Source organism: Opisthocomus hoazin, chromosome 3, assembly GCF_030867145.1.
Source record: "Opisthocomus hoazin isolate bOpiHoa1 chromosome 3, bOpiHoa1.hap1, whole genome shotgun sequence".
Taxonomy (NCBI): Eukaryota; Metazoa; Chordata; class Aves; order Opisthocomiformes; family Opisthocomidae; genus Opisthocomus; species Opisthocomus hoazin.
Window position 1 is genome coordinate 84,305,738 of NC_134416.1, and position 27,865 is coordinate 84,333,602.

Here is a 27,865-nt window from a genome sequence, read left to right on the forward strand (position 1 = left end):
AACTGAGTACTGTTTTCCCTGATCAAAAACGAGAATTAGGAGTAAACCTTGAATCACAGGCCACAACTCAAAGACACCACAAACCACCTGAAAGCTAATTGGTATGGTAAGGGAAAAGAGGAAAAAGATGAGTAAGTAGAAGGCCCTAGGCTCTGTTGCAAATAGCGTCTGACAGTTTCCTGAGCAAAATGCATAAATACCACCATAATGGGCCAAAGGACCAAGAAAATGAAAGAAATATGCTTTGGTTTAAGTTTGCTGTCATATTCTAGGACAAATGAGGAGGAACAGCCGCTACTCACCAAGTCCTCAGGCATGGAACACTGGTCTGAGCCCTCAGTCTGAAAGAAAAGTGAATGGTATCAGAGGTGTTCTTAAGATGTACAACAAAAAGTAAATATAAACAAAAGTAATTTGGCCAAGGCATAGTTCTTTAAACTTAAAAACCACATCAAAAATGTACTAGTGTTAGCCTTCTGTAGCAGAGATGATTATGTTAGTAAAAATAAGTAACAGAGAAATGCATGGTTAAAAAGACAACACACCATAAAGCCAAAACACCCCAGGATCACTTTGTACTGATCAGACATTAAAATATACATTTTATTCCACGAAATTTAGTGGAACACTGAAACAAATAAATCCAGGAAAAAAAAAGGAATTCTGTAGAAAAATTCTGGAAAGATTCCACATTTTCCAGAGAGACCCTTCCAGTCTAGACTGTCAAAAAAAGTTTCTCGTTTATTTAAAGAGCATTTTTATCACAAAATTTAAAGATTAAATGCTGACCCTTCTGGTTTTCATATGGTCAGTATTTTCGTGTTATGTTTTTAACTATATAGATTCGATGACAGCATAAGGACTCTTTCAATTTCAGGAGTGATCTTCATGCCAAAGCTGAAAGTTTTCATGTAAACCCAATGACAAACTCGCTAGAAATTAATAAAAGCCCATTGAGATTTTCAGATGCTTTCTTCAATAATGCAGCATGGCTAAACAAAACCAAAATAAACCTTTGGGTGTATGTCTATTTTGTATGTGCTGATAACCTTTCCATAGCTTCAGAATGAAGGATTTTACAATTGACTGTGCAGAGAAAGAGTATTCCAGATACTTCTTTACTGACGTTGCCACTGGGGCAAAACAAAAAGTCCTAACAGTGTGCAGACCTGTCACCCTGTAGCTCTCCAGGCTGTTACAACTGTTTTCGCATTAGAAACATTAACAGCAAACAAGAAGAAATTAATGTCTGCAAACAAGAAAAATCAATTTGTTGTTAGTTTCAATATGAGAAAAAAAAATCTTCTGTGTTACCTTGGTGGAACTGTTCAGTTTCATACCACATCTGTAGGTTTTTGCTATTTGTGGTGTCAGCTGGATTTCCTTTGTCAGCTGACGCCATTTACCACAGTCTGGCTTTGTGCACTGCACCTACAAGTCAAAAAACAAACATGTTTTTACTTGTTGCTGTCTGATTACAGATAAGACTAATGAAGCATAACTAACCAATTAGAAAGAAGAGATATGTGAGGAAGGTGTCAAATATAATTATTGAACTCTTTCTCATGCAATCCTCAGGTCATAAGTAAGACATTTGGTGTACAGAAACCTTGTGCCCATCTCCTGTAAGACTGAATTTCTCCACAGAACCTCACTCCAAAATTAATTCAACACTCAGCTACTATGGGCTTCAGTGGGTTTGCAAGCATTACTGCAAAAAATTCTTGTTCACCACTTGAAAAATGATGACAACAAAAAAACCACCAACACCAAACTTCCTTCCATTCCAGTCTCTCTTCTTCTGCTCTCTTTACTAGGGAAATACAAAACCTGTTTTGGAAGTCTTTCACATTCGTACTTTCCTATAGCTGACCCGCTCCCTCTTCTCTGCCAAGTCTTATTCTACCTGAACATCACACGTCTTACCTATTACTTCAGTGAAAAGCAACAGAAGGTTGTTCTTTGTGGGGTGTGGAGAAGGTCTCCAACAACAGAGTAGCTGATCAGAACTATTAGCTTGAGCTTTTCCACAGTCCTCTAATACTAGAAAACTCCCACAAAAACTCAGCTGACCTGCTCCTTGAACATACAGTATCAGAAACTCGCATCAGAATATCACATTGAAATACACCCTATTAAATAAATTACCCTCCATCTTACCCAGTAAGGAAGCTGTTGATCAGCCATGAAGGCTTTTGGACTGGGCTCACTTTTACCATTACTTGTCCAAATCCTTTTCCAGGCAGTGTACTTCTCATAACCATCTTTATGGCTAAGAAGGAACAGAAAACAAAACAGCAAGCAGTCAGAGAACTGAATATCCAGTTCATTTCAAGCAACAGCAGTTATTCTAAAATTAAGCATTTTATAGAAGGACAGAGAAATAAGGCTGTAGAGAGTCCTATATTTTTCCTATTAAAAAAGGAGAAAGTCGTGGTTCTTACAATAGCAATAAACTGCATCCTGACAACTATGTCCTCTCGATCATGAGCACACTTCCTGGTATCTAAGGTCTGGACTGAGTTGCAGGTACTGCTGAGCTCAGAGCATCCAGAAGCCTTAGTAGAGCTGGACTCAGCTGCCACTCAAATGGGAAGGAGCTTGGACCTGAAAGCACTCTGTGAGCCTGACCATAGTCTTCACGGTCACTGAACCGCAAGAGTTAAATCCGCTCACTGATTTGATGTTACAGAGAGGCAAGGTCTCCTGAACTTCCACTGTAAAGTGAATTTGCTTTATAAAGGAAAATAGATTTACTTAAAACTGTTCTTATTATTTAAAATTCTCTGATGTTGTTTTAAAAAAGACAAAAGCTTCAGAATAACTGCAACAAACCAGTCTGCCTAAAGGAAGCAGTTTTGTTCACACTGCTATGTTTAAGTTGATGATTAGTCCATACACCACCTGCAGTTTTAGTACCAGTAACTAAGCCTCACTTAAAGCAAGCACAGAGGACAAGTCTTTGTATTATGTGTAGGTACATAATGTTTCAACAGTTGTTAATGTCTGCCAAATTCTAATAAGCACTGAAAAGGCACAACCTTAACTGGAAAATCTACCTTCGATAATAGTGGTCAAAACATTCATTGCAGAAGTGTTCCCCACAGGAAAGATGATACCATCTAGACGTATACCCATTTTTAGCACACCTGTAATGCAGGAGACATAGAAATAGTTTTACAATATATTTAGTAAAAAATCTTTCTGTTGACAGTCGCACATTCTAGAACGTGAACATAATACTCATGACAAGCCAGGGCTTTACGTTACATTCACGAAGGCTGACTTGCACAAGGCACTACAGTCATACAAGTAACAATAAGATCATTCCAATGGTCTCAAACATTTCCAGTTTCCAAACTAAGCAACACCAGATGCAAAGGAGGCAAAACGTACACAATGTGCAGTTTTATAGTTGGTCTGGCTTCCAGCAACCTCCTGCTAACAATGGTTGACCGAGCCCGTCTTTAGTACCCTTTAAGCAGACGTTTCCTGAACATGAAATACGTTTGCTCTTGCAGTATGTGCTGTGGCACACGAAGTGTTTTGCAGATGTATAAGAAGGCAAAGTCTCTCTCCATAGGAACTTACAGTTCCTTTACTTTATTCCATTTTATTCTGATATCAGCGCAGGGGTGGGAGGGATCATTTAAAATAGTATTTTTCTTGTATGTGTGATCAGTTGATTCGTAAATCATTACAACATCCCGTCCCCAGAACAACTGACAAAACCATAAAGGCAAATCTGAACACAAAACAGATGTTGCCTGTTTTTTTCACATGACTGAGTTGGCTGCGCTTTTAAGCCAATGAGAGAAAACCCTGAGGAAGCAGTTAACACATTCTGGGTATTTATTCTTTATTACTCTCAGAAAGAAATATCCATTAGCAAAGATTATATTCATCATACAAAGCAATCCCTGTTCGCTTCGAAAACTCTCATTAAACTCAGTGAAACAGTTTGTGATAAATGCACAAGGTAAAAAGCAGTGACCTACTAACTGAAATAGCTAGCCATGAAATGATCTCACCTCAAATAAAAAATTTTGAAAGTGTGTACTTAGGGGGTGGAGATCAAAATATTGAAATAACAATACAAAAAGATGACTAAGCAGTATCTATTGTTTCCTAAATAAAAAAACGTACTATCACCAGTGCTGATCTCTCAGGTGCTCATTTCCCCTACGAGTCTCTTATGCAACTGCCAAAGCACTTGGCTTTCCTATGACAACATCCAGAATATATTGACCTCATGCCACCAAAAAACAATCCACACAGATAACTAAATGAAGCAAGGAATTACTTTATGTCATTGGAAAATAAATAAAACAAGGAAAGTTGGTCTCAATTAACCAGGGAGGGAGGAATGCTATATAATTACAGTCTGCCTGCTGTATAATGAGGTATAATGTGTTTCTTATTATAGATACACCTTGCCAGTATCATGCGTTCAGTACCTCCAGGGTCAGAATGCAAAAGGACTTGTGCAAGTACACAGAAAGCCATAAACAACTCGAGAACAAAGAGTTGAAATAAGTACGACTGTCCCCCAAGACCTAAAATTTCAAGGTCAGAATCTCACCTCGGACTGCAAGGCGTTCCAACGAAAGAGAGATAAAGACTTCCTGCAGTGAGTGACAGTTTTATTTTCCATCTTGAAAGCAAGTTTAGCTTCCTCCGATTACACTAACGCGCTCTCAGTTTCACAGAAGCAAGGCGTGTTCCAGAAGATGCCATTAATAACATAAATGAGCGTATTCTAAAGACGTTCTATATCTGAATTAGCACCCTGCAGAGTAGAATGTTATCCACTACAGGAATAACTTGTGACACTTTCCTGGCATCTCAAGAGTCATACTAGTACCTTTCGATTCTCCCGCTACATTAAGAAATTAAGGTTTTTTCAGAATATAGTTAGGACCCTACACTTCAGCTGCAAGTTTAGAAAAGTCCACGGAAAACGCAAATAAAAAGAAACAAACCTTTCAGCTGCACTGGCAAAGCAAACGGGACACGTTGCAGTGCATCCAGCTTTTTCACACTTTCTGTATTTCTTCTCTGATGCTTCATCATCGTCATCTGCTGCTTCAGCTGCTTTCTTCTTCACCTAACAAAGAATAACTGAAATCTGACCAGAAATGTCACAAATGCATCTTCTACAAAATGGCATTCGGACAGTTTTGCAGCTTGTGGGTAGCATCAAATGGTTAAAAAGGTACTAATGAAAATTTTTGTATCCATTGTGAAATAGCTGCAGCACAAAACAGCTGCCAAAGTAGGTCAGTTTTTCTACAGAGAGAAAAAAAAAATACAGAAAGGCTGGAAATATCATTTAAAGCTAAAAACGTCTTGCCTTAGTCTAACTTGATGCCATTGAAGAAATTACAAGCAAAGCTCCCAGTTTAAATCATATTTTAAGCTCCATCACATGCGAATGAGTCAAGTCTCATGCGTTCCTTCTATTTCTCCTTCAGAAGAAGAAACTCTCTTCTTGATATAGTTATTGATATTAATTAGTGGCAATCTTATCTGCACCTCAGAATATTAGGCTTGGGGCTTTTTTTGGACTCCAGGCACAGAGCTGTATACCAAATGTCTCTTCTGGGCCTCAGGGGCACTGTGTCTTGTGTTGGTTTAGGCCTCCGTCGGGATGGGCAGACACCTTTGGCTGGCTGTACAGAAATTGGTGATTATATTTTTAACACATCAAGTATTTACAGGTTATATTGAGCATTTGTCTTTTCTGAATATTGTTCACAAATGAGACACTTTACCTTCTTATTCACAGAATTAACTAATTCTCCCTCTCTCTGGATAAGTACTCTAAGCCCTAACTTATCCACAATGAAGCCTGCTTTCTTTAGAAATGTCAAAAGAAAATAAAAAATACCAGAGTATGAACCCATGTGTTTTTAAATTATTATAAATACCTGTCTTCCAGAACTCCTCAGAGGAAGGTTGTCAGGAGACTGGTCTGAAGAACATGCCTTTTTTTTCGTTCGTACCCTTCCAGTTGACATTGTATTATTAGATCTTCAAAAAAAAAAAAAGGTAGGCAGTAGTTAAGAAAAATAATTACACTGCTTGACTTTGCAGAGCTGTCTAATCACCTGGGCAGTACAGCCACTCATAATACTACTTCTGCCAGAGTTACCTAGGTAAGAATCTGTTTAACTTGACTATTAATTCAGGAGGAAAATGAGAATGAGGCATTACAGCAAAGGAACAATACTACTATTTTAAACTAAATGCGGAGTTAAGATTAGATCCTTGAGTACATCTTGACAGGATCTGTTCCAGATCAGCATACCCTGGATTTCAATAATCGGATTTCCATTACGTGAAGACCTGGACTGGAGTTTGGGGTGGCAAAGTGAATAGACATCAGCTCATAACGCAAGCACTGAAATACCACTCTGAGTAACATTCGTCCTGCTAACTACTGACTTACTGGTAGCAAGAGATTTGCACTGTAAAGCACTTTTCCAAACAGTGTACTGAAGAGATGTTCCATACCAGGTGAACAACCAGTTCCAAGACTTGCACACCCTCCTATGAAAGTACATCAGAATTCAAAGTCTGAATTGCAGTCGCACTGCAATTATAGGTGATCAGAATATTACAGACTTTGTTGTTGAGCATACCATAGGAGAAAAGAAAAGGTTTACGCCACAAGAGCGCTCTATAGCTGTCTTTACATTGGTGGGAACATGGAAGAGACCACAGTTTATCACATAAGCTAGAAAGCATGGCATGTGAGAAAGTATGCTGCAGAAATATGAAACCGTATTTAAAATGGTATTATCAAAGGCATTCTTTTCACAGGGAGTAAAACACAAAGAGAGCCTAGAGGAAGAATTAAATCTAAATGTGCTCCACCGCGTACAGAAAGGAATTAGAAATAAAACCCTTATGCTACAGCACTGCATCATCAATGTTATCTTCCTGTAGTTGGGATCAGTTTGTAATTAATTTTTTTTAAATATATTTGAGACTTCTCAATTCTCTCTGTTCCAGGCTGCATCTTCCTTGCTCAAGCTGACAGTGATGGACACGGTAACAGTAACTTCGATGGGGAATTCGGCTAAAAGTAAAGGTAACACGAGGAGAGGATGGGCTATTTTACAAAGTTTCAAGCGAAGCTGATGCAAACCAAGTAAATTGGTGCTTTATTCTCCTCTGAAGACAGAAGACATTGATTTGGGAGGGGAAGGGAAATCACATGATGACATCCACAGAAGTGAAAAATTAGTTCAGACAACTGAATACAAAAATAACTTTCTTTTTTTATGCAACTAATTAGAAGGAGCAGAAAAAGAATTAAGTCAATCTTTATTACCTAAGAAAATCCAAACCCATCACTCCACCGTAGCTTACCACTGTATGGAGGTGGATGAGGTTGGAGAGTAGAGAGACGAAAAACAACCAGTTTCATTTACACGAGGTTTCCCTAAACTACTCTGTAAAGCCCCAGGAAATGGTGGCTTTTTTTTTTTTTTTTCCACACTACACTACCAACCCCCCCTGGAGCTTTCCTTCTGCATCAGAGGCACCAGAGTATCTCTGTGTGTCTCGGGTGTGCATCTCGGACTGCCCGAGCGCCGGCAAGGCACCAGCCCGCTCGCCTGGGTGACCGCGGGCTGCTGCGAGGCCCTTCGCCCGGGAAGGCCGAAGGACGAGCGGGTGTTTCATCACCTACACGGGGTCAGAGCGAGAAAAGGCGGCAGCTGTCATTCACAAAGAAGTTTGGTAAAAACATGTAAGGTTCAGAGAGGGCTCCCGTTTTGAAGGGCAGGGGCCAGTCGCACAGAATCCCGTATTTTTGCTAAAAGCACTGCTAGAGGGGGAAGAGGGAGGCGAGGAGAAAGAAAAAGACACGAGTTTATGCATATAGCTGTAAGCCAGGCCACTGCTTCCAGTGGTGTGCCGCTCTGGCCCCGCTTCCCCGCCCAAAACAACAGCAAAAAAACACCCCAAACCCACAAATGTTTAAAGAACGAGCACACACTGCTTACTTGACTGAGCTTCACATCATTCTGCGACCTCCCTGGCTAAGAAGAGAAGCCCTTTAAAAGGGGAGGGAGGGAGGGAGAGCTGCGCCACACGCCGTCACGCTCGGTGAGGTTTCGCCCGTCAGCGGTGCTCCGTGGGGTTCGGCTGCCCCGCCGACAGCCAGGCGGCGGGTGTGGGGCGAGCAGCCCCCCCCCCGGCACCGGCACCGGCACCGGCACCGGGAGCGGCCCGACAGCCGGGGCAGGTGGGGCCGGCGGCGCGCACCCCTCCGCCGCCCGCCCCGGTCAACGGCCGGCGCGGGCTGACAGCGGCCGCCCCCGCCCCGGGCCGCCGCCGCGGGGTTCGCCTACCCCCCCCCCGCCCCGCCCCGGGCCGGCGTCGGGAGCCGCGGCTGTGACAGCTGGCGGGAGAGGGGTCCCGGGGGGATGATGTCCCCGGGGGGTGGGATGTCCCCGGGGAGGCGCAGGGGGGAGCCGCCTGACACTCACCTCGGGGCCGGGTCGCTCAGGGGCCACAGACCACATTCACGCGTGTCCGCGCCGCCTCCTGCTAGAGCTGCAGCGGGGGAGAAAGGGGGAAGGGAGGGAAGGGAGCGGGAGGAAGGGAGGGAGAAGCGGGGAGGTGAGGGCGGGGGCAGCGCTCGCACCTGCCCCGGGGAGCGGAGCGAGGCGGGGCGGGCGCTGCAGCCGGGGGAAGGGGCTCACTCACCGCCGCCGCCATCCCCACTGCCATCCTCCTCCTCCTCCTCCTCCCCGGTGCCGTGCACCCTCAGCCCGCCTCCTCCTGCCGCCGCTTCCGCTCTCCGCGGCGCGTAGCGAGGGGAGGGCGGGGAGGCACCGCCCCGTCCCCGCAGCCCCGTCCCCGCAGCCCCGTCCCCGCAGCCCCGTCCCCGCAGCCCCGTCCCCGCAGCCCCGCCGGACCCGCCGCCGCCTCGCAGGTACCCGGGCGAGGGGCGGCCGGGGGGTGCCGAGCCCCGCCAGCTTCCCCTCGCCCCGAGCCGCTTCTCGCCCCCGCCACCCGCCCGCGGCTTGCTCGGGAGGGAGGAGGGGAGGGAGGGAGAGTCGCCGGTGTCTGCCTGCCGGCTTACCGGCCCCGGGCGCCGGCCCGCCTCGCCCCGCGTTGCCCCCGGCCCGCTCCGTGCGGGGCGGGGGGTCCCCGGCGCTTGGAGCAGGCTGCGCTGCGGGGGGAGAGTCGAGCTGAAGCCGTCGATAGCGAGAGCGCGCGTTATCGCGGTGGGTGCAGTCGCCAGGGTACGGTCTCTTCAGCCGCGCTGTTTTTTATTTGATTCTAGGAAGCAAGAGCCAGCTCCAAACTGTTCGGTGGGTGGGGGTCATTTTTCTCTCTCTTTGCACAGCTGCTGGCACTCCCTGGGGACGATGGACCCCTCAGCAGAGGCAGCCGCGGGGCTGGAAGGCGCCGATCCCGGGTCGCAGAGGGACAGAGTGGTGACTGAGGACGAGTGGCTGCAGAAGTGGGAAACGGGCAACACCGGGTTTCACAAGAAACAAGGGCATCCGTACGTGACTTGACTCTTCTTCCCAAGCGGTTTCGAGAAATGCCGTGAGATGAAGAATTTGACTCGTTCAAAAAACTCGTAACAGAAAATGGAGCGATGGAGGAAAATTATTTTAAGCAGTTTGAAAGTAAAATAAACATAAATATTTTTGTGACCTACATTTGTCAAAAAAGGGCAGAGAAAAAACCAGGATGGCACTGAATTTAGAACTTTTAAATCAGTTTTTAAGCTGTAAAGTTTAGATTAAGAATCTTAGATGTTCTGATGCAGGAGCTCTGCACTGCTGTTCATAAGTTATGACTCTGGGGCCCAAAACAATATGCAGAGGGCATCAGAGCAAATACTGTGCACTGCAAGACAACGGCCTAAGAGAGAAAATGTGATTATATAGCCTTGTGACCAAGGAAAGTTACATTTAGGACCTGTACAAGTGATTTGATTGATACAGAAGTTTAATAATCTTTCTGTTTGTTGTCTGTTGTGGCCTTTAGAGGTGGGTTGGTGTGTTTGTTTACTTGAAAAGACAGAAAGAAAACAGAACAGAGAGAAATGTGTTCTTTTCTAACAAATTAATTTTCTTTCTAAGTAAATGCAAAGTGAATGTTTTTACTTTATGTTTTTGTTTCTACTGGTGTGAAGCGGGTTGAACTAAGAACCTATGTTCCGTCATGGAGTTTGTGTGTTACCTGGCACAGTGTGTAGCACGTGGCTTTTAACATGGCAGCACAAACACTCGCAGCGTGAAGTAAAATATGTCTCTTCTTCCGCAGGCTCCTACAGAAGCATCTGGATGTTCTTTTAAACGGCAGGAGTGGACTGAGGATATTTTTCCCACTTTGTGGTAAAGCAGTAGAGATGAAATGGTAAAGCACAGACTTATATATAAGAGTATAAAGTTGTATTTGATGTGGGAAGGGAGGCAGAGGGGGAATTCCCAACCTTATATTGGCCAATGGAAATGTGCCGCATCTCTGCTGGTAGGAAAGCAGCGTCACTGGAGGCTGGAAGGAGGAGGACGTTTGGTTTCATTTGCTGGCGTTTTGTATAGTATCAGAAATGGGATGGATAAGCATTAACCTAAAAGTCCAACTGATGGTCCCAAGTTCAGCTTGGGGAATACTGACTCTGCGACGGACAGAGTGACTGAAGCTGTGCCCTCACCACTCCTTCTTTTGGTGGCAATGCCAGCTTAAATTGCCTGCAGTGAGGTCTGTTGTGCCAGAGCTCATTTTCAAGCGACCGTGTGGCATGTCACACTGGGAACTGAAATGATTTGGGCTAACTCCAACTTCCTCTTTTTCACATTTATTATTTTACTTTTTGGGGTGGGTTATATTTATAATTAGGGGCTGTATAAGCCAGCATTTTTTCTTGGAGGGAAGGGACACAAATCAAAAAACCCTGGTTGAACTGCATCCTCAAGTAATCAAGTTAGTCCCAGTTGTCAGGTTTTATTGTGATAACTACTTACTAGTCTGACTGCGGGCTCTGACGCGTGTTGCTGTTGCGCTGAGCTGCAGCCCTGAAGAGGTTACCGCACCCTGCTGAGCGCAACATTTCTGCCAAGCCGCAGAGGCAGCTGGGTGGACAGCGTGCCTCAGCTGCTGCAGTTCATTGCAGCACGTATTTCTGTAAACCGAAATGGACAGTTTCTCTGTGTAATCATCTTTGTTTTCATCTAGTTCGTAGAAAGAAATTAATAATCCACTGAATCTAAATAAAGCCTGTAAGTCCTCATCAACTGTATGCGGAGTGGTGCTAATGTAAGCTCACATCATGGAGGGGAGGTGTTCAGTAAAGTGTGAACACTCCAGAAAGTCAGGATTTGACATACCAGTGCATCATAAACCTGGGGTTTTCCTAACGAATGAACGCTGCGTGGGAGATACGCATCTAGTGATGGCCCGACCTGTGGGCCTCGCGTAGACGTGGCACCTCTCTGCTGTGTGCAGGCTGGCGGACATGGGACACAGCGTTGTCGGCGTGGAAGTCAGCGAGCAAGCGCTGAGGGATTTTTTTGCAGAACACAGTCTGCCTTATTGCGAGGAGACAGTCCCAGAGATTCCAGGAGCAAAAATGCTGCAGGTACGTTTCCTGCGTTATCAAATGATCTGGTGTGGTTAATCGTGCAATGCTGGCAGAACTGAGCAAACAAGTCATTCTGCTTTTTTATGCCTCTGTCTTACTGGTAATCGTTCACCTCTCCTGAAGAGCTCTGAAAGGAAGCTCTGAGGTGTAGCTTTGGACTGAGAAGTTCTTTTGAGCTTATTACTTTGGCTTCCTTTTCTTGTGACATTGAAGCACCTGGATGTAAAGCAGATGTATTTTAAAATTGGACAGTTGCATGCCTTGACAAATCAGAATGTCTCTGGAGGGGATCAGGAGAGGTGCCTCAATAAAGAAAAACTAAAAATGTTTCTCATGGTTTTTCGCCATTACACCTAAGTGTATATTTAAAAATAGCATGCCTGTATATTTTAATATATAAAGTATATACATACACTTATATTTAAAGATAGTTTGTTCATAAGTATTGTTTCCTTTGCTTTTTATTGTAGAGTACCTGTGGGAGCATTTCTCTCTACTGCTGCAGTATTTATGATTTGTCCAGGTAGGAATACACAGTGCGTTCTACAATTTTCTATAATCAAAGATGTATTAATACTGTCATATTATTTTATTTGAATCAGCCATAAAGATTTGAAACAGGTCTTCTCAAGAAAACTCTTATTAACTTGTAGGAGAAATATGAATAGCCAGTCTCCAACAAAAATTAACTCTGTTGTTGACCATTAGATAAAGATGCCAACTAAATATCTTTAAATGGGCTTCTTGTTCTAAGCCATCCTATGAAAATCATAGAAAACTCTGCTTGCTTTTACAGTAAAAACAAATTATCCGTAATATTGTTGATGGATTCTACAAAGCAAAACCCTAGCACAATCCCGTACTCAGAGCAGCATAATAAAAGAGAATATACGGGAGGTGTCTTCTTAGACAGCTTTTCCTTTAACTAAGTACTAAAGATTTTTTCCCCAAACTATTAATAGGCACAGCTTACCTATGTATCTGTTGATTATATGTGTCCCATGCTTTACTTAACATGCTTTTCTCCATGGGCTTAAGGTACATTATGTCACTCCAGTTTACACGACCACATCATATGTTGTCAAACACTGACTCTGCAAGTGTCTTGACAAACATGGCTTGACTTACTAATGTCTTCTGAAGAATTTTTAGTGCTAAAATGTCCTTATTTCTTAATTAAAAGACACCACAGAGAATGCGAAATACTTCAATACAGTCTGCGCTACTGACTCCTGAAAAATGTTTCAACCCACTGTGCTCTGTGGCCTCAAACTTTGCTTCTCAGATTTTGTGGTGGCTTTGCACCTGACCTTCTGCTCAAGCATCAGCTGATAGGGGAGTTTTGAAAATTACCGAGTTGTACAGAGACTGTGGGAGGACTTAAGACTCTCTTCAGCCTGTAGCATAGAAGACTGTGCTTCGGACAGTCATGCATCTGGCTTATTTATTTGTCCTCAGGGGTTTCCCAGGGGTGTTGGCAACAGGCATATTTAAGTCTGTCTGAAAATGTCCTCAGACCTAGACTGGTGTCAGGGTAGCTGGAGATTGGAGAGCATGCAAGAAAGCAGCATAGTTTCTGGTTTTGTAATGTACCTTGTGGGAAGCTGAAAGTGCCTGGAGTCCTGCACTGTAGTTCCCTCCTCTTGAAGTACTTAGACATGGTTTTCCCTAGAGTATAAGGTTTTGGTGAAGTTTTGTGTGTGTGTGTTTGCTTTTCTTACAAACAACTGTCAGGAACAAGGTTTTGTTTCATAGCTGGTCAACAAGAAGGAGGTCAAGTCTTAATCGTTAGCTTTTCAGAGCTGCTACGTGTATAGGCATAACAGGTAGTTTAGGACACCAGAATACAGTGCTTACTATATGATCCTTTTTTTTTTTTTTCAATCTGCATAAACTGGAAAAAAAGAATATTTGTTACTAGAGTCCACAGTCTTTTAGACAATAGATCATTGCTAAGTCCTCTGCTGGTGCAGCTGACTCCAGTTGGTTTGAGTAATGTATATATAACTAGCCCAGCTAAGTGAGCACCTTGGAACAGATGGGCTGTATATGAACATGACTTTGTAGGTACCGCCTGGTTTCCTTCCCTGCCTTGCCCCTGCAGTGTATCTGCTTGCTGTACATATCCCTATAAATCCTTGCTGTGAGATGACAAGTTGCCTAGGAATTGCTTAAGCTTCTTGTCAGCAGTTTTTGAAAAATTGCAGTTCAAAGTTTTGTAGCAAGTAGCATGGTAAAATCTGTAACTTCCGTCATAACATGATGGAATAATACTATGAAATAAGCCAAAACTAGGTAATTAATGACATCTTCCGTGCATATTACTGGGTCCAGTTTGTAGTTTGTCATCCACAAAATAAATTGGCTGATAGGTGTTCTGGGTGCATGGTTCTGTACTGGGTGCAGTTGTGGTCAAAGTATGAACTACATTCCCTATAGCAGTCAGCAGATACCTGTGCCTAGAAAAATGTACACACTCTTCTAGTTTCTATGTGCAGACAATTTTATTAATTACTGAGTAATTATGGAAATTAAACTTGTTTCTCTCTTGCTGAGGCTGGCCTGCAAAGAAATCCTTTTGATCTCTATTAGCCTAGCATTCATTAGAGGAGAACTCGGATCCGCTCCTGACCTTTGTCAGAATGAGACATTTCAAAGATTGTTGCTAGTTAAACAGTAACAGGAATTACTGCTCTTTGTGGGAACTCTGAGACGTATGTAAACCAGTTATATTACACAACCGTTGTACCTCCTAATACAATTATGGCTGCAAGACTTAAAAAAAAAAAAACCAAAAATTGCATCAACTGAAACTACTAAACATATGCAGAGATAGAAATTCACAACTTTACTGCTTAAATCCAGTGGGATTTCTGCAGATACGTGAATTTCTGCTTTGCATGTTAATTTTTGCTAGTTGTAGTAGTACCTAGACTGTGATCTCTCATGCTACATACCACATAAACACACAACAGGAGATAATGTAGAGCTGAAAGATTGGGTAGTGATACAGTGAAAGGTACACCCAAGAGGAGCACTTCCTAACACCTTAGCATCATCCTGACTCCACATCAGGATGAAAGACAGCTGTGTACCTTTTTTGACCTTTTCCTTATGGCCTGGTTCTCCTCGGAAGGAAATTGGATGTGCGGATGTGCAGGGAGCACAGCACAGCACTCAGCAGCAGACTGGGACTGGGGGAAGACCACAGCGTGGGGCTGCCCGCAGCCTGCAATGTCTGTAGGCCCTGGTGAAATTGATGGGGAGTAAAATACGTGAAATGCCTGTATGGAGGCACTGCCATCGTTCCAGTTAGACCAGATTAAAGTTGAGAAGAAAACCAAGTGCAGAAACCTGCAGGGGCTTGCCTGAGGTCAGACAGCAGACTCAGCTATGCAGAGAGAACAGCCTCCAAGCCTCAGAAGATGAAGTTTGTCACCTGCCCTGCTAGACTTTGCTTTGTCCTCCTTGTGCCCATTTCGTGTTTCACTATCTCTCTAAAAATCTCCATTTAAGAGGCTGGTTATTTAAATTAGATGCGTATTCTTGGCTAACTTTAAAAGAAGTCATGACTTAAAAGTGTCATCATGTCCCATCACAATAGAGTGGGAAATACAGGATCAGCTTCTAGGCTGGATGCCAGTGACTTAGCAATGCCATTGCAATGGAATGAGCAGCATGCAGGCAGTAGTTGTCCTGGTTCAATCCCAGCTGGCAACTAAGCACCGCACAGCCGCTTGCCCACTCCCCCTTGGTGGGATAGCGGGGACAATCAGAAAGGTAAACGTGAGAAAGAAACTTAGGGGTTGAGATAAAAACAGTTTAATAATTTAAAAGAAATTGAAAAAAAATTGTAAGGAAAAACCCACCAACCAAAGAGACAGGAAAATAAAACCCAAGAAAGACAAGTGATGCAAATGAAAGCAATTGCCTGCCACCAACCGACTGATGCCCAGCCACTCCCCAGGCAGTGGCCTCCCTGCCATGCTCCCCTCCGGTTTTATTGCTGAGCATGACGCCCTATGGACTGGAATATGTCCCTTTGGTCAGTTGGGGTCAGCTGTCCCAGCTGTGTCCCCTCCCAGTGTCTTGTGCACCTCCAGCCTACTCGTTGGTGGGGTGGTGCGAGGAGCAGAAAAGGCCTTGGTGCTGTGTAAGCACTGCTCGGCAGTAACTAAAACTTCAGTGTGTTATCAACACTATTTTCTGCACAAATCCAAAACGTAGCCCTGTACAAGCTGCTATGAAGAAATGTAATTCTGCCCCAGCCAAAACCAGTACAGAAGTGAAGAAAGAGGTGATGCAATTGGACTCTGACACCCTCCCAGTAGGCAGAAAGGTATTGCACAGTTCCGTACTGTATTTTTCTCACTGAGTAAACTTCCTTCAGACTTTATTTAAAATTATGCAACTTAGGTTATTACTACCTTACCTTCTAAACTACTGTTTAAATAATTACCAGAAACAAGGTTCTTCCTTCCCCGTGAAATATCCACACCTCTAGTGTCACCCTGACTGCTCTTACCACCCATCAATAAAGGCCCTTCCCAATAGTCTTGGCCATTTGCAGTTTTGGGTGGTCACTGAAGCCATCTGCCAGCACATCCAGGAGCAAAAATAATGTCTGTGGTGGTGGCAGACTGAGGCAAGCAGCAGTGTAACTCAGCTTTTCTAGCATTAAACAAATTTCAAGCTGAAGCTAACTGTCCTGGGCACGTAGCCAGGAATTGAGGTGTCTACAGTTACTTGGTGTGCTGAGTTCAGGGAGAGTAAAGCAATGGTCTCATTGCTTCTTTACCCCACATTTGAAATCATGCGTGGGTTTTAGAGGGTGGCCGAGAACTATGGACGTGCTGAGTGCAGTTAGTGCTGCCTCAAGGGTCGTGGCAGGGTATGACTGGCGAAAACCCAGATTTGCAGCCCAAATGTGTTTAAGCTGCTTTCCTTCCTCCCTGCCTTGTCTCAGCAACCCCTAATGATGGGGAAATGCTGAGCAATTCCAGGACCTCTTTGCTGTCACGGCAGGGCCATATTCCAGGAGGGTTTCTTTGGTTAGAGACCATATGCCTTTGGATCATGAAAATGCTGGACTGTAACAAAAAGGTGGCGGGGAATCTGCACAGCCAGCTGGAGAATCCTTGTGGCTTCACAGAAGTATCTGAATAAAGATGAAGGTAAAAAAAAGATGAAGGTAAAATAAAGAAGAAGGGAATTTTTAGTATTCTTAAGCCTTTTCCTCATCTCGTTATAGCTCAATAGTTGGCAAGTTTGATGGGGTTTGGGACAGAGGAGCTCTGGTAGCTGTGAATCCATGCGACAGAAAACGGTTAGTACATTTGCTTTGTTATTGTCTTTAATATATGCAGTGACACCTGTTTTTCTTCCTGCAACTTGTCAATGAGTCCTGTTTCATTTAAAGGAGTAACCTACACAAGTTGTTCTCTACCACCAGCGTCAGCTGCAGTCGCGGAGTGCTGTACTCGAGTTTTGTGAGCTTCCTTCAGGAAGCCACCCTGCCTCTTGGTGGGAAAATATGTGGTTTGTTGCAACCCAGCAGAAGCAGAGCTGCACGTCTCATCTGAATTTTATTATTTCCTTCTCACCCCATCCGCTTCTCCTCTCCTTGTTCTTTTTCCCCTCACTTCCCTTTATTCCATTATTTTTTTGTTCTTGCCTACAGCCAGCCGAAATGTAGTTTGACCGTACTCCGAGGCTTTTTAATTAAATACCTAATCTTGAATTCAGAATAATTTCGAAAGAACAGTACTGTATATTGTACTGTATTTCAGACTGTGGCAGATGAATACTGTGTTTTGTCTGTTACTTTTGAGAAGAATATGCAAAAACGTAAATGCATGTTTACGAGGAGTAACCTTTATTTGAGGTGTTTCATGTGTGGCATGAATTTCATGCTCACGAAATTCAGACGAAGCTTTGCTTAGTTTCTGTGCAGTTCACTTCAAGTTGTCTCTGCATAGAAATACGCGTTAACTCTTTTGCTGAATATTTGGAATGCTATGCTTGGACGTTTGTACAGTTCCAAAATAATGAAGTATAACTTTCTCCTTTTAGCTATGTCAGTTTGATGATCACCTTAATGGAGAAAAATTCTTCTTATCTCCTCGTTACGGTTTTATATGATCCAAACAAACACAAAGGTGAGAACTTTGCACTGTTCATGTTTTGATTTTGCATGCTTTAATACAAATTGTTTGTAGATGCTGTAGATACATCAGTGTCTTCCCCAGGTTTTTCACCAGCATAGCTTTATCAGCTGATCACGCCAGTGCAACTGTGTGTTAAAAATTTTAGATGTTGACCAAGCTTGGTCTAAATTTGCTTTCTGTTTAGCATTCAGACATCTAAGGGTAAGTGGAGGACAGACATGGTATATTAACAAAGAAGTGAAACTGGAAGTGTGGCTGTGAGTGAGTGCTTAGAGCAACATCCCATCTGGCCCAGGGAGCTCGAAGCACTCCCAAGAACGTTGTAGGCTTCACTCTGTTGACCCTGTACTTGCAACCCAACGTGTTGCCGATCTCATGCCTCTCTCCCAGCCACAACATGGTCTGAATATGCTTGGAAGCGGTGACATTCTGTAAAATCATAAAGTATTTTTTTCATTTTATAACTTCATAGTGAATTCTGAGGTATTTTAAAAGATGTTTTTGTTGTTGTTAATTATTAACTCTCCAAAGAAATAGATTTCTTGCTGCTTTTGGACTCTTCAGCATAATTATCCCTGAAAAAACAGGTCTTGTTATCATAAGCAACAATAGTTTAATTCATTGTCCCCCTCTCACATTATTCACCTTTTAGCTTTAATTATGCCATTGTAGTATAAAGAGATTGTTGGCCAGACTCACACGGCACACGGAGAGTGGTTGTATCCACGGCACAACTGTGACTTCTACAACGTGGCTACCCTGGCTGCAGGCTGGAGGTGATGCAGCAGCACCACCTGAAGCTGTCTGGGGGCCCACCAAGGTGCCTTAAGCTCTTGGCTGTGGAGTTTTCTGGTTCCTGCAGACAGTGCTATGCACCAGGGCCTGACTGCAGCCCAGGTGCTCTGAGTGGTGGGGCGGGCTCTCCTGCTGCAGTGTAAATGTTTGTTGCCTTGCTGTGTCTGCTCTCTGATTAGCTTCACCCATTTTCTTTCAGGCCCACCATTTTACGTTCCTGAAGCTGAAATTAAAAGCTTGTTTGGTAAGTAATATTTCAACTAACCCTTAGGAATTTTTTCCAAAACACATAAATGTGTTTATGTGCTTCTGCCTCACCTTGGGACAAGTGATAGAGACTAATTTGCTTCTTACTTAAGGGGTGGAGTCACGGAAAAATAACAGGGAAAATAAATGCCATTTAGCCACTGGGATTTTGCTGTCAAAGAAAATTCTCAGCTCTTCAAAAGATACAAAGAAAACCCGAGAGACAGATGCTGTCCCTTTCCTCCCCTCGGCATCTTTTCATGCTCCCAGGATTCACACTGCACTCGGTGGTCTCGTAGCTGCAGCCTTGGTCCCTTTTGACTATTTTGTCTTTCTCTGCACCTCATCGCCAGCTACCCTGGTTTTAATACCAGGCGTTTGCATCTCAGTTCTACTTTCTGCTGTACTTTTGTAGCCAAAGGAGGAACGTAACATGCCACGTGAAGAAAATGCTAAATGTACAACTCGAATCCATCACAATAACGAAAATTAGAGTTAGGGCGGGAATTTCATTTTAAAAGTCCCTCCTGATATGCTTTGATATTGCACTTCTTTTAAACGTGCAGCGTTCTGAGACCCCTGCGCTGTCTGTGCCCAGCAAGTCGTTGGCATGGACAGTTGCGTCCCAGTGCGAGAGAGACGGGTAAGTTTTCCCTGGCACGTTTGTGTCACTGCGTTAGGGACTGTGAGGAAATCCGTGGATGAGATTTCTTTTTTTTTTTCCTCTTTCCTGATGGTCAGCATTTATCAGTGACTAGTTGTTCAATAATGTTACTCTTTCCTCCTTTTCAGGTGACCACTGCGAAATTCAGCATCTTCAAAAAGTCGACGACTTCTCAGACAGACACAGGCAGTGGGGACTAGATTATTTTCTGGAGGTCCTGTATTTACTGAAGTTTGTACCTTGATTAAAATCGACTAAAATAACTTACACACCCATCTTGCTTTTATTTTTATCTCGCCTTTTAAAACGAGACATGTTTCGGGGGGGTTACCAAGCAAGCTCCAGCGTACAGCAAAACTTTGGAGACGCGCAGGGCTCCTTCTTACGCCTCCCCGCGCAAACGCGCATTTCTAAAGCGCGTCCTTTTCTTCCGCATCGATTCGACGAGAAAAATAAACGGGGCCGTTTGTCTGCGGCCGGCGAGGGCGGCCTCGGGGGCGGAGCGGCGCTGCCGGCAGCGCCGCTCCGCCCCCGGGGGCCGCCGGCGTCGGTGATGGCGGAGGCCGAGGCGGAGCTGGGCCTGCTGGAGTGCCGGGTGTGCTTCGAGCGGTACGGGCCCGGCGGGCAGCGCCGGCCGCGAAACCTGCCCTGCGGGCACGTCCTCTGCCGGGGCTGCGTGAGGGCCCTGGGCGGCCCCGAGGGCCGGCGGCTGGAGTGTCCCTTCTGCCGGCGGGCCTGCGGCTCGGCCGAGACCAGCGACTGCCTGCCGCTGCTGCAGCTGCTGGAGGAGCTGGGCCCCTCGGCCGGGCTGCGGGGGAGCGGCGGCGGGGAGGTCGCGCCGGCCCCCGCGGGCCTGGGGCTGCGGCTGTCGCTGGGGGGCTGGGGGTCGCTGGTCAACCCCACCGGCGTGGCGGCGTGCCGGAGGTCGGGGCGCCTGGCCGTGGCGCACGACGGCAAGAAGAGGATCCACGTCTTCGGGCCTGGTGGGTCCTGCCTGCAGCGGTTCGGGGAGCGGGGGGATGCGGGCAACGACATCAAGTACCCGCTTGATGTGACGGTCACGCCCGACGGGCACGTGGTGGTCGCCGACGGCGGGGACCGTTCTGTGAAGGCCTTCGATTTCGAGGGAAGGGGGGTCCTGGCTGTCCGGGAAGGTTTCTGTCTGCCCTGGGGCTTGGATGCCACCCCCGAGGGCGAAGTAATCCTGACCGACGCAGAGGCGGGGGCTCTCTACCGCCTGACGGCCGACTTCAAGACGGGGAAGCTAAAGAAGTGTCAGATGATCCGATCTCGGCTCGTCAGCCCGAGAGGGGTTGCCGTCTCGCAGACCTCGGGTGCCGTCGTGGTAATAGAGCACCTCAAAGCCCAAGGACCGAACGACGGCAGCACCCGAGTGAAGATATTCAGCGCGGAGATGGATCTCATCGGCCAGATGGACAGCTTCGGGCTGAACCTCGTTTTCCCCGCCAAAATGTACACGACAGCTGTGGCCTTTGACAAAGAGGGCCGCGTTGTAGTGACGGATGTCCGTAGCCAGGCCGTCGTATGCCTAGGGAAACCCAAGGAGTTTCCCATCTTTAACCCTCTGATTAGCCACGGGCTTTCTTACCCCGTAGGACTGACTTACATGGCAAACGATTCCCTCGTCGTTTTAGACAGCGGGGATCATTCAGTAAAAATATATAGCTCTACCTGAACGGGTCGAGGTGCTTGCTGCCGTAGGTTCCAGCTGCTTTTTGGCCACAAAGTGTGCGAAGTTCTGGTGTTAGTAGGCATGTAGGGAGGAGGCATTTTCTGGGCTCAAAGTGAAATTGCCCTCTGCAATCAACATGGCTGGGCTTCCTGCAAAACCTGGATCAAATCTCTTGCCTCTCCACGGGAGAAGACCTGGCCGGTGCAGGCCGTAGTCAATGAATCAACCAAGAAGACAATTTGGCATTTTAAAACTATTCCATACCTTGACACCAAACGTTTGTGGTACTTTTTGACAAGTAATAACAACAACATTTGGAATGGAGTAATCAAAGACTGGCACCTGGGAGAAAAAGTGATGCATCGTTTGCTTACGTTTCCCAGCGTGCAGTTTTCATTATGCCTCGTTAAGCGTAGGTGCACTCATGAGAGCAACAGACATTCTGCTTCCAGGATTTCTGCACAAGGAAGGAGACTGGCTTGACGAAATGACAGGAGAAGCGGAAGCTTCGGTTCGAGGCCGGCTGAATCCAGCTAAGATTGTTGGGATGGAGGAGCTACCACTGATGAGTGAGTTATGTGAAGCGAATCTGTGCTCAAAGCCTATTTTGTCCATACTGGGGAAACGCACCTCCAGGAGCACTCTTCTCTGTACCGGTTTATTCCCACCTTCGTTAGGGTCGTAGTGGAGTACTTGGTCTTCCTATATAACACGCAAGTCTGTGTCTTTACCCAGAGATAATTTGGTGTGTGGTTACTAGCGCGGGCAGCTTTCCCTAAAAGCCCCTCGAAGTACTCGAGTTTAGATCACAGATACTTTCGCGTATGTAAAACCAAGTTGGCTGTGCTGCTAGCACAAGGACGCTTGGGACGTCTCCGCTGCTGCCTGCCTCTGGCTTGTCGTTGATACGGGACTTTCGCGTTCCAAACTCCAGGGTTCAACTGGAAATTGAAATGTTGGTGAGAAGTAATAAGAGAAAGCGGGATCGTAAGCCTCATTTTTTTCCTAGCTTCCAAATGAGGTTTTGTTGATTGTGAATACACAGCAGGTTTAGATCAGCTTATATTTTCTTGAAAACACTTTCACTGTGGACACAAGTTCTGTTGCCTTATTGCACTGTGGAAATTCAGGTATGTCTGAATTACTTTGAGAAGGATTTAACACCCCCACTAGAAGTCACTACTGCACTTTTAGGCATTTGCCTGCTGCTAAAATGATTACTTAGGCAGTTCAGCAATAAAAGGAATTTAGATACAAACGTAAATGCTATCCGAGGTAGAGACAAGTAGGTTAAAATGGCATAAAACTTCTGGGGCAATTTTGTTTATGTAGTCACTGAAAGCACTGATATTAACTAACGTAATTTGGAATTCACAGGAGATCTTTCTACCAGTAAATTTTCAGTCTGGCTTTTGGTCTGACTTCAGGGCATTTAATAACTGCATGTGGTACTGCGCCAGTGATACACCGAATACTTACTTTAAACTGGAGCGGTTTAGCCCTCTAATTCAGCCAATGTATTAATCTGTTTTACGTTAACATTTACATAAACAAGCCAAATCTATTAAGTGCATCTATTTATAAAGGTTAATTGAACAGTGGCCTGCCAATAAAGTGTGATTTCCTTACTGCTATATTGAATCATATAGTGAAAACTCCTCGTATATTTTTATCATGGGCTGTTTTGTTACAATCCAATTTCTCTGTTGCGGCTGCCCTGTAGATGGTTTCTTTTTCATTTGGAGAAAGTTGTTGTAGGGTCATTGGTTGCTATTGGAAAATGTGTGGAGCTGCACATGTGGTCTTTTCCAGCCTTCTTTACTGCCAGGCCACTCAGTACGTGCTTCTGGTGGGACCAGAAATATTCCTCGGCTGTTCTGCAGTAGGATGTGTGCGGCCCTGATCGGGAGCCCTCTTCAGGGGTCAGGAAGGAAATGTACTCAGAGAAGCAGCACCCTGGGATATATATTACTTTCTAGGTGCCAGGGAGACGTCTGTCTTTGAGGGGTATAGAAACAATTGGATAACACTTCCTTTGGGGAACTGCTGTGCTTCAAAACGCATGCAATACCATCAGTGCTGTATTCATACATAATTAGTAGTTTATCACAGTAGCACTTTCTCTGAACCTTGGGCTGTGAGCTTTCATCTCCTCAAACCTTCGTGTGCACCAGCAGCTTGTTTTTGCCACTGAGCTCACAGATGGGCAAATTTCCTAGCGCCTGCTGCCATGCAGGCAACTTTCCAGCAGCTGAAATGCTGATTTTTCAGTATTTGACTCATGCCGCTTTAAAATTCACAAAAACTCCCATTGTGGCTCATTCTGATCCTATCTCCTTTGGTATGTGACTAGAGATCACTTGATGTTTGGGTTTGTAAGCAAAATAAACTTTGTGCCTTTATTCTATCAAGTTTGCTGTATGCCATCTCCCGTCCTCTCTGCTTTAGCTCCTGCAAGCAAATCTAGACTTTTTCTGTGAGTGAGGCAGCTGGTTTCATTTTGCTATGAAGCGTGGTGCTTAGCTTTGTACAACACTGCAGCAAAGAAACCGTTACAGTCTGTCTAAATTCATTTGGTGCAGGTGCCTAAATTGAGAAGCCGTAAAGAACTGTACAAAAACTCTGATCAAAAATTTTGAGTTCTTCAGTGTGTAAGGGAAAATTCAGCAGTAAACCTGATACCTTCCTTTTGTCACAGAAGAGAATTTAAGAGAGAATGGGAAACAGAGATCCACCTATACTGATAACAAGCTAAAAAGCCTTTGACATTTTTACTTACTCTTGCCTCTTACTTTATGCATATATGCACATTTCCCCTGTAGCTACTGCAGATACCCGCTGCCTTCAGGATGATACCTTAATGCCATCTGCTTTTCAGAGGCCTAGGGGACGTGTGCTGCTCCTGTCCATCCGCGGATCTGTTGCAATTTAGTCACAGATTTGGGTTCTGAGAGAGGGATGGCAAGGAGCACCTGTAAGTTGGCGATGCTTTTGGGGTTTGACTGGGTATGCTGAAAATGGGGGTAGCTGGATGTGCGCTTACCCTTGGAAAAGAGCGCTGGCCATTTCGTCTAGAATGGAACATGGCGACTGTTTCTAGTCGCTTCAGTGATAATTACCATTGCATTTATTTAAAAAAAAAAGAAAAAAAGAGCCTAAACTAAACTTTTCATCACCCTCTGCACCTCACGCTTTAACAATTTGGATTAAAACCAAACAAATATAACGGACAGTATTCCCCTAATGTCATCTCTTCAGCCCCTGCTATAGACTGGTATGCCTGTTGTGCGCACACGCACTGCGATTCATGTCTGGTTTATTTTTAAGCACTGATCTCGGGTTGCTATCGTTGCGTATAAATATACCAGGGTATGTTTACAGTGTTTAGGAATAAAGGAGGCAGGGGAGTTTCCGAAATGGGTATTGAAAATGTGTCCTGTAACATACATATTTTTTGTTTTGCTTGTGAACAAAATAATTTTAGATAAAGAATATAATCAATTTTTCAGATTGATGAATAAAAAGAAAAATGAAGTACAGAAAGAAAAAAAAGGTAAAATTTACTTAATTTTAGCCACTGTCTGTTTGACCATCTGTTCCCTCCATCCACACTGCTGCAGGGACACTAACACCACCATAGCATTTTTTTAACATGGACTGATTTCAGATGAAGAGGAAACCTCCTGTAATGTCCGGCCCCCAAACCATGAAGATTTTTATAGAACAGGGTCCATCAAAACGATGGCCTTGAATACAGGAGACCTTTCCTTTCTGGAAGGGTTGACAGAGGTAAAAAAGTAGCTTTCTCCCCTGGGACCATGGGTTATGGTGCTGTTGCACACTGCACAGGAGGAATTTGCCTTAATTTCTTTCTCTTCAATGTTGGGGTTTTTTCTCTGACTCTTCTCAGAGGCCCATCCTTGTGGTTTCAGAGTCCCCTGTGAGTCACAGCTTGCCTCCAGGGGAATATGATACAGCTAAAGCAAAAATACGCAGATTTTGCAAATGAGTTCTAAACCTTGCACTTCATTCGGACATCTCAAGAGAAGTGACAGATCATTCAGAAAGCAGCAACAGAGGCGTAGCCCCTGTTTAAATTTACTGATAGTAGGATTTTCTCCCCTGATTACCTGCCGTTCCCTTATAAGTACACCAGAAGCCTCTATATGGGCCCCACTGTCGTACTCTAGAAAGGTCTGGTGGGAAATGACACGTAAGAGACTGCCTTCTGTAACCTTCTTGTCAGGTCTGTCACGCGATTTCTTGCTCGGCCCTGTCCAGCCCCAGCCCCAGCGACTGCGGTTTGGGGTGCCAGCTCAGCTGATGCAGCAGGCTCTCTTGGTTTGGGCAGCTGTGTCCAACAGTGCTTCCACCTGAACGGAGGATCTTCTGGGTGGAACGTATAGCCCCCCGAACAAGGGGGGCTTTCTCCTGGCCTTGCCTGCTTGTTTTAACTTGGTGTGAAGGCTGCAGAGCTGGGACGAAGGCACAAACGAGGCTCTGGAAGCAAAGCAGAGATTACCATCTGAAATAGGTACGAACAGGGTTCGAAATTGCCAAAAAGAATTCAAAATTCGTCATGTCACATATGCAGTCACTGTAGAGAGGAACAGGCCAGGCAGACCTGAAATAAGGTACCGGTCCTCCTCTCCATGCGATGCCCGACCATCGCTGGGCAGAAGGTTGGCTCAGCCCCGCTGGAGATGAGCTGAGAGCACATACCATCTGCCTGATTCCTCTGCAGCAACCCCCTTATGCTGCTCAGTAAGATGGGGAATTATTACCTGCCACAAAATTACCATTACCATAAAAATTCCAAATGTACAAACATGTAAGTCTGAACTTGAAATACATTAAACCAAAGACCCACCCAGCATTTTTCCTTTTGCCGTGTTCTGCTGTGGGTCATGCATGAGTCCAGGGGGAAGAAATACTACCAGCTCTGTGTTTCTCCATGGAAGCGGGCATTGACAGTGCCTCCGTTCCACATTACATTTTGAACTTGATTCATTATCTCAGCTAAATGTGCTAATAATAACATGTTTGTATTTGATACTGTTACATAAACATACAGGCTTTCTCTAGAGTGCTTCCCTAGTACAACCTGTCTGATTCCCCTGGAGAGCTTCGAAGCTCTCTGATACTGGAGAGGTTCTCAGTGAGCAGACAAGACATTGCGCTTACGTTTTTTCCCACCACTGCTTTCCAAGAGATTCACAGATATATTTGAACTTGGCACTCCAACCTCTCTTTGAGGTAAACATGATATAAACGTCCTGGCCCTGCAGCTGCACGCAGGAGAGCTGAGAATCGAGGGAAGCCTTTGGCAGACTTGAGACTAGATCTCAGACTTCCCATTACGAGGTTGGTGCCTTAACAAAGCACGGATAGTCTGTACTTAATTATCCTCTTGTCTGGGAGTTGCCATCCTGATTTTGGAAGAAGTTTTGACATTTTACTGATAATCTTCTTGTTACTAATTCCTTTGGCATTTCCTACAAATAATGGAAATTAATACTTTTCTATACCACAGTGTATTCCTAGATAATTGCTTCCAGCGTGCTCTGCAAAGGTGCGTGGTTTCAGAGTTTTGAAATGCTCTGCAAGGAGGTGTACTGCTGTGAAGCCCCATTGCGGTGATCAAGTTACAGAATCACAGAGTCACCGAATGTTAGGGGTTGGAAGGGACCTCTGAGGATCATCTAGTCCAATGCCCCTGCCAAAGCAGGGTCACAGGACCTTGTCCAGGCAGGTTTTTAATATCTCCAGAGAAAGAGACTCCCACTGGGCAGCCTGTTCCAGTGCTCCGTCACCCTCAGAGTGAAGTTCTTCCTCATGTTCAGACAGAACTTCCTATGCTTCAGTTTGTGCCCATTGCCCCTTGTCCTGTTGCTGGGCACCACTGAAAAGAGTCTGGCCCCGTCCTCTCGACATCCACCCTTGAGATATTTATAAGTATTTATAAGGACCCCTCTCAGCCTACTCTTCTTCAGGCTGAACAAGCCCAGCTCCCTCAGCCTTTCCTCATAGGAGAGATGCTCCAGTCCCCTCACCATCTTCATAGCCCTCCGCTGGACTCTCTCCAGTAGCTCCTCATCTTTCTTGAACTGGAGAGCCCAGAATGGGACACAGTACTCCAGATGGGGCCTCACTAGGGCAGAGTAGAGGGGGAGGAGAACCTCCCTCGACCTGCTGGCCACACTCTTCTTACTGCACCCCAGGATCCCATTGACCTTCTTGGCAACCAGGGCACACTGCTGGCTCATGGTCAGCTTATCCTCCACCAGCAGTCCCAGGTCCCTCTCCGCAGAGCTGCTCTCCAGCAGGTCCATCCAGAGCCTGTACTGGTGCATGGGGTTGTTCCTCTCCCAGGTGCAGGACCCTGCACTTGCCCTTGTTGAACTTCATCAGGTTCCTCTGCACCCAGCTCTCCAGCCTGTCCAGGTCACGCTGAATGGCAGCACAGCCTTCTGGTGGTGTATCCACCACTCCTCCCACTTTTGTGTCATCAGCAAACTTGCTGAGGGTACATTCTAACTCTTCATCCAGGTCGTTGATGAACAAGTTAAACAAGGCTGGGCCCAGTACTGACCCCTGGGGGATACCACTAGTTACCAGCCTCCAACTAGACTCAGTGCCGCTGATGACAACCCTCTGAGTTCTGCCATTCAGCCAGTTCTCCG

General features: G+C 45.2%; 3 protein-coding genes across 6 annotated transcripts in view; 2 read left to right on the plus strand and 1 right to left on the minus strand.

The window, feature by feature from the left end:
- KDM1B (lysine demethylase 1B) overlaps nucleotides 1-8,826 on the minus strand; it is a 29,001-nt gene extending 20,175 nt beyond the window's left edge. The window contains exons 1-8 of the mRNA XM_075416820.1: nucleotides 8,722-8,826; nucleotides 8,502-8,568; nucleotides 5,931-6,033; nucleotides 4,983-5,107; nucleotides 3,060-3,149; nucleotides 2,161-2,272; nucleotides 1,315-1,431; nucleotides 303-341 (exon numbers count right to left, since the gene is read on the minus strand). Of these exons, the coding sequence (XP_075272935.1) occupies nucleotides 303-341; nucleotides 1,315-1,431; nucleotides 2,161-2,272; nucleotides 3,060-3,149; nucleotides 4,983-5,107; nucleotides 5,931-6,020 (573 nt within the window). The 5' untranslated portion in view covers nucleotides 6,021-6,033; nucleotides 8,502-8,568; nucleotides 8,722-8,826. The remainder of the gene's footprint in view (nucleotides 1-302; nucleotides 342-1,314; nucleotides 1,432-2,160; nucleotides 2,273-3,059; nucleotides 3,150-4,982; nucleotides 5,108-5,930; nucleotides 6,034-8,501; nucleotides 8,569-8,721) is intronic.
- Nucleotides 8,233-19,756, plus strand: TPMT (thiopurine S-methyltransferase). Of its 4 annotated transcripts, none has more exons than XM_075416824.1 (9): nucleotides 8,233-8,257; nucleotides 9,368-9,529; nucleotides 10,300-10,392; nucleotides 11,482-11,614; nucleotides 12,088-12,140; nucleotides 16,869-16,943; nucleotides 17,690-17,775; nucleotides 18,779-18,823; nucleotides 19,618-19,756. In XM_075416824.1, the coding sequence occupies exons 2-9, from the start codon at nucleotides 9,390-9,392 to the stop codon at nucleotides 19,731-19,733; spliced, it is 741 nt and encodes a 246-aa protein (XP_075272939.1). In that variant the 5' UTR covers nucleotides 8,233-8,257; nucleotides 9,368-9,389; the 3' UTR covers nucleotides 19,734-19,756. The 4 variants fall into 4 exon arrangements, with proteins under 4 accessions (XP_075272939.1, XP_075272936.1, XP_075272937.1 ...); XM_075416821.1 differs by lacking the exon at nucleotides 8,233-8,257 and adding an exon at nucleotides 8,771-8,950; XM_075416822.1 differs by lacking the exon at nucleotides 8,233-8,257 and adding an exon at nucleotides 9,126-9,263.
- A 278-nt stretch (nucleotides 19,757-20,034) lies between these two features.
- Nucleotides 20,035-23,593, plus strand: NHLRC1 (NHL repeat containing E3 ubiquitin protein ligase 1). The gene has a single exon (XM_075416825.1). It carries the CDS (start codon nucleotides 20,043-20,045, stop codon nucleotides 21,183-21,185), a length of 1,143 nt encoding a protein of 380 aa, XP_075272940.1. The 5' UTR covers nucleotides 20,035-20,042; the 3' UTR covers nucleotides 21,186-23,593.
- Nucleotides 23,594-27,865: the final 4,272 nt, after the last annotated feature.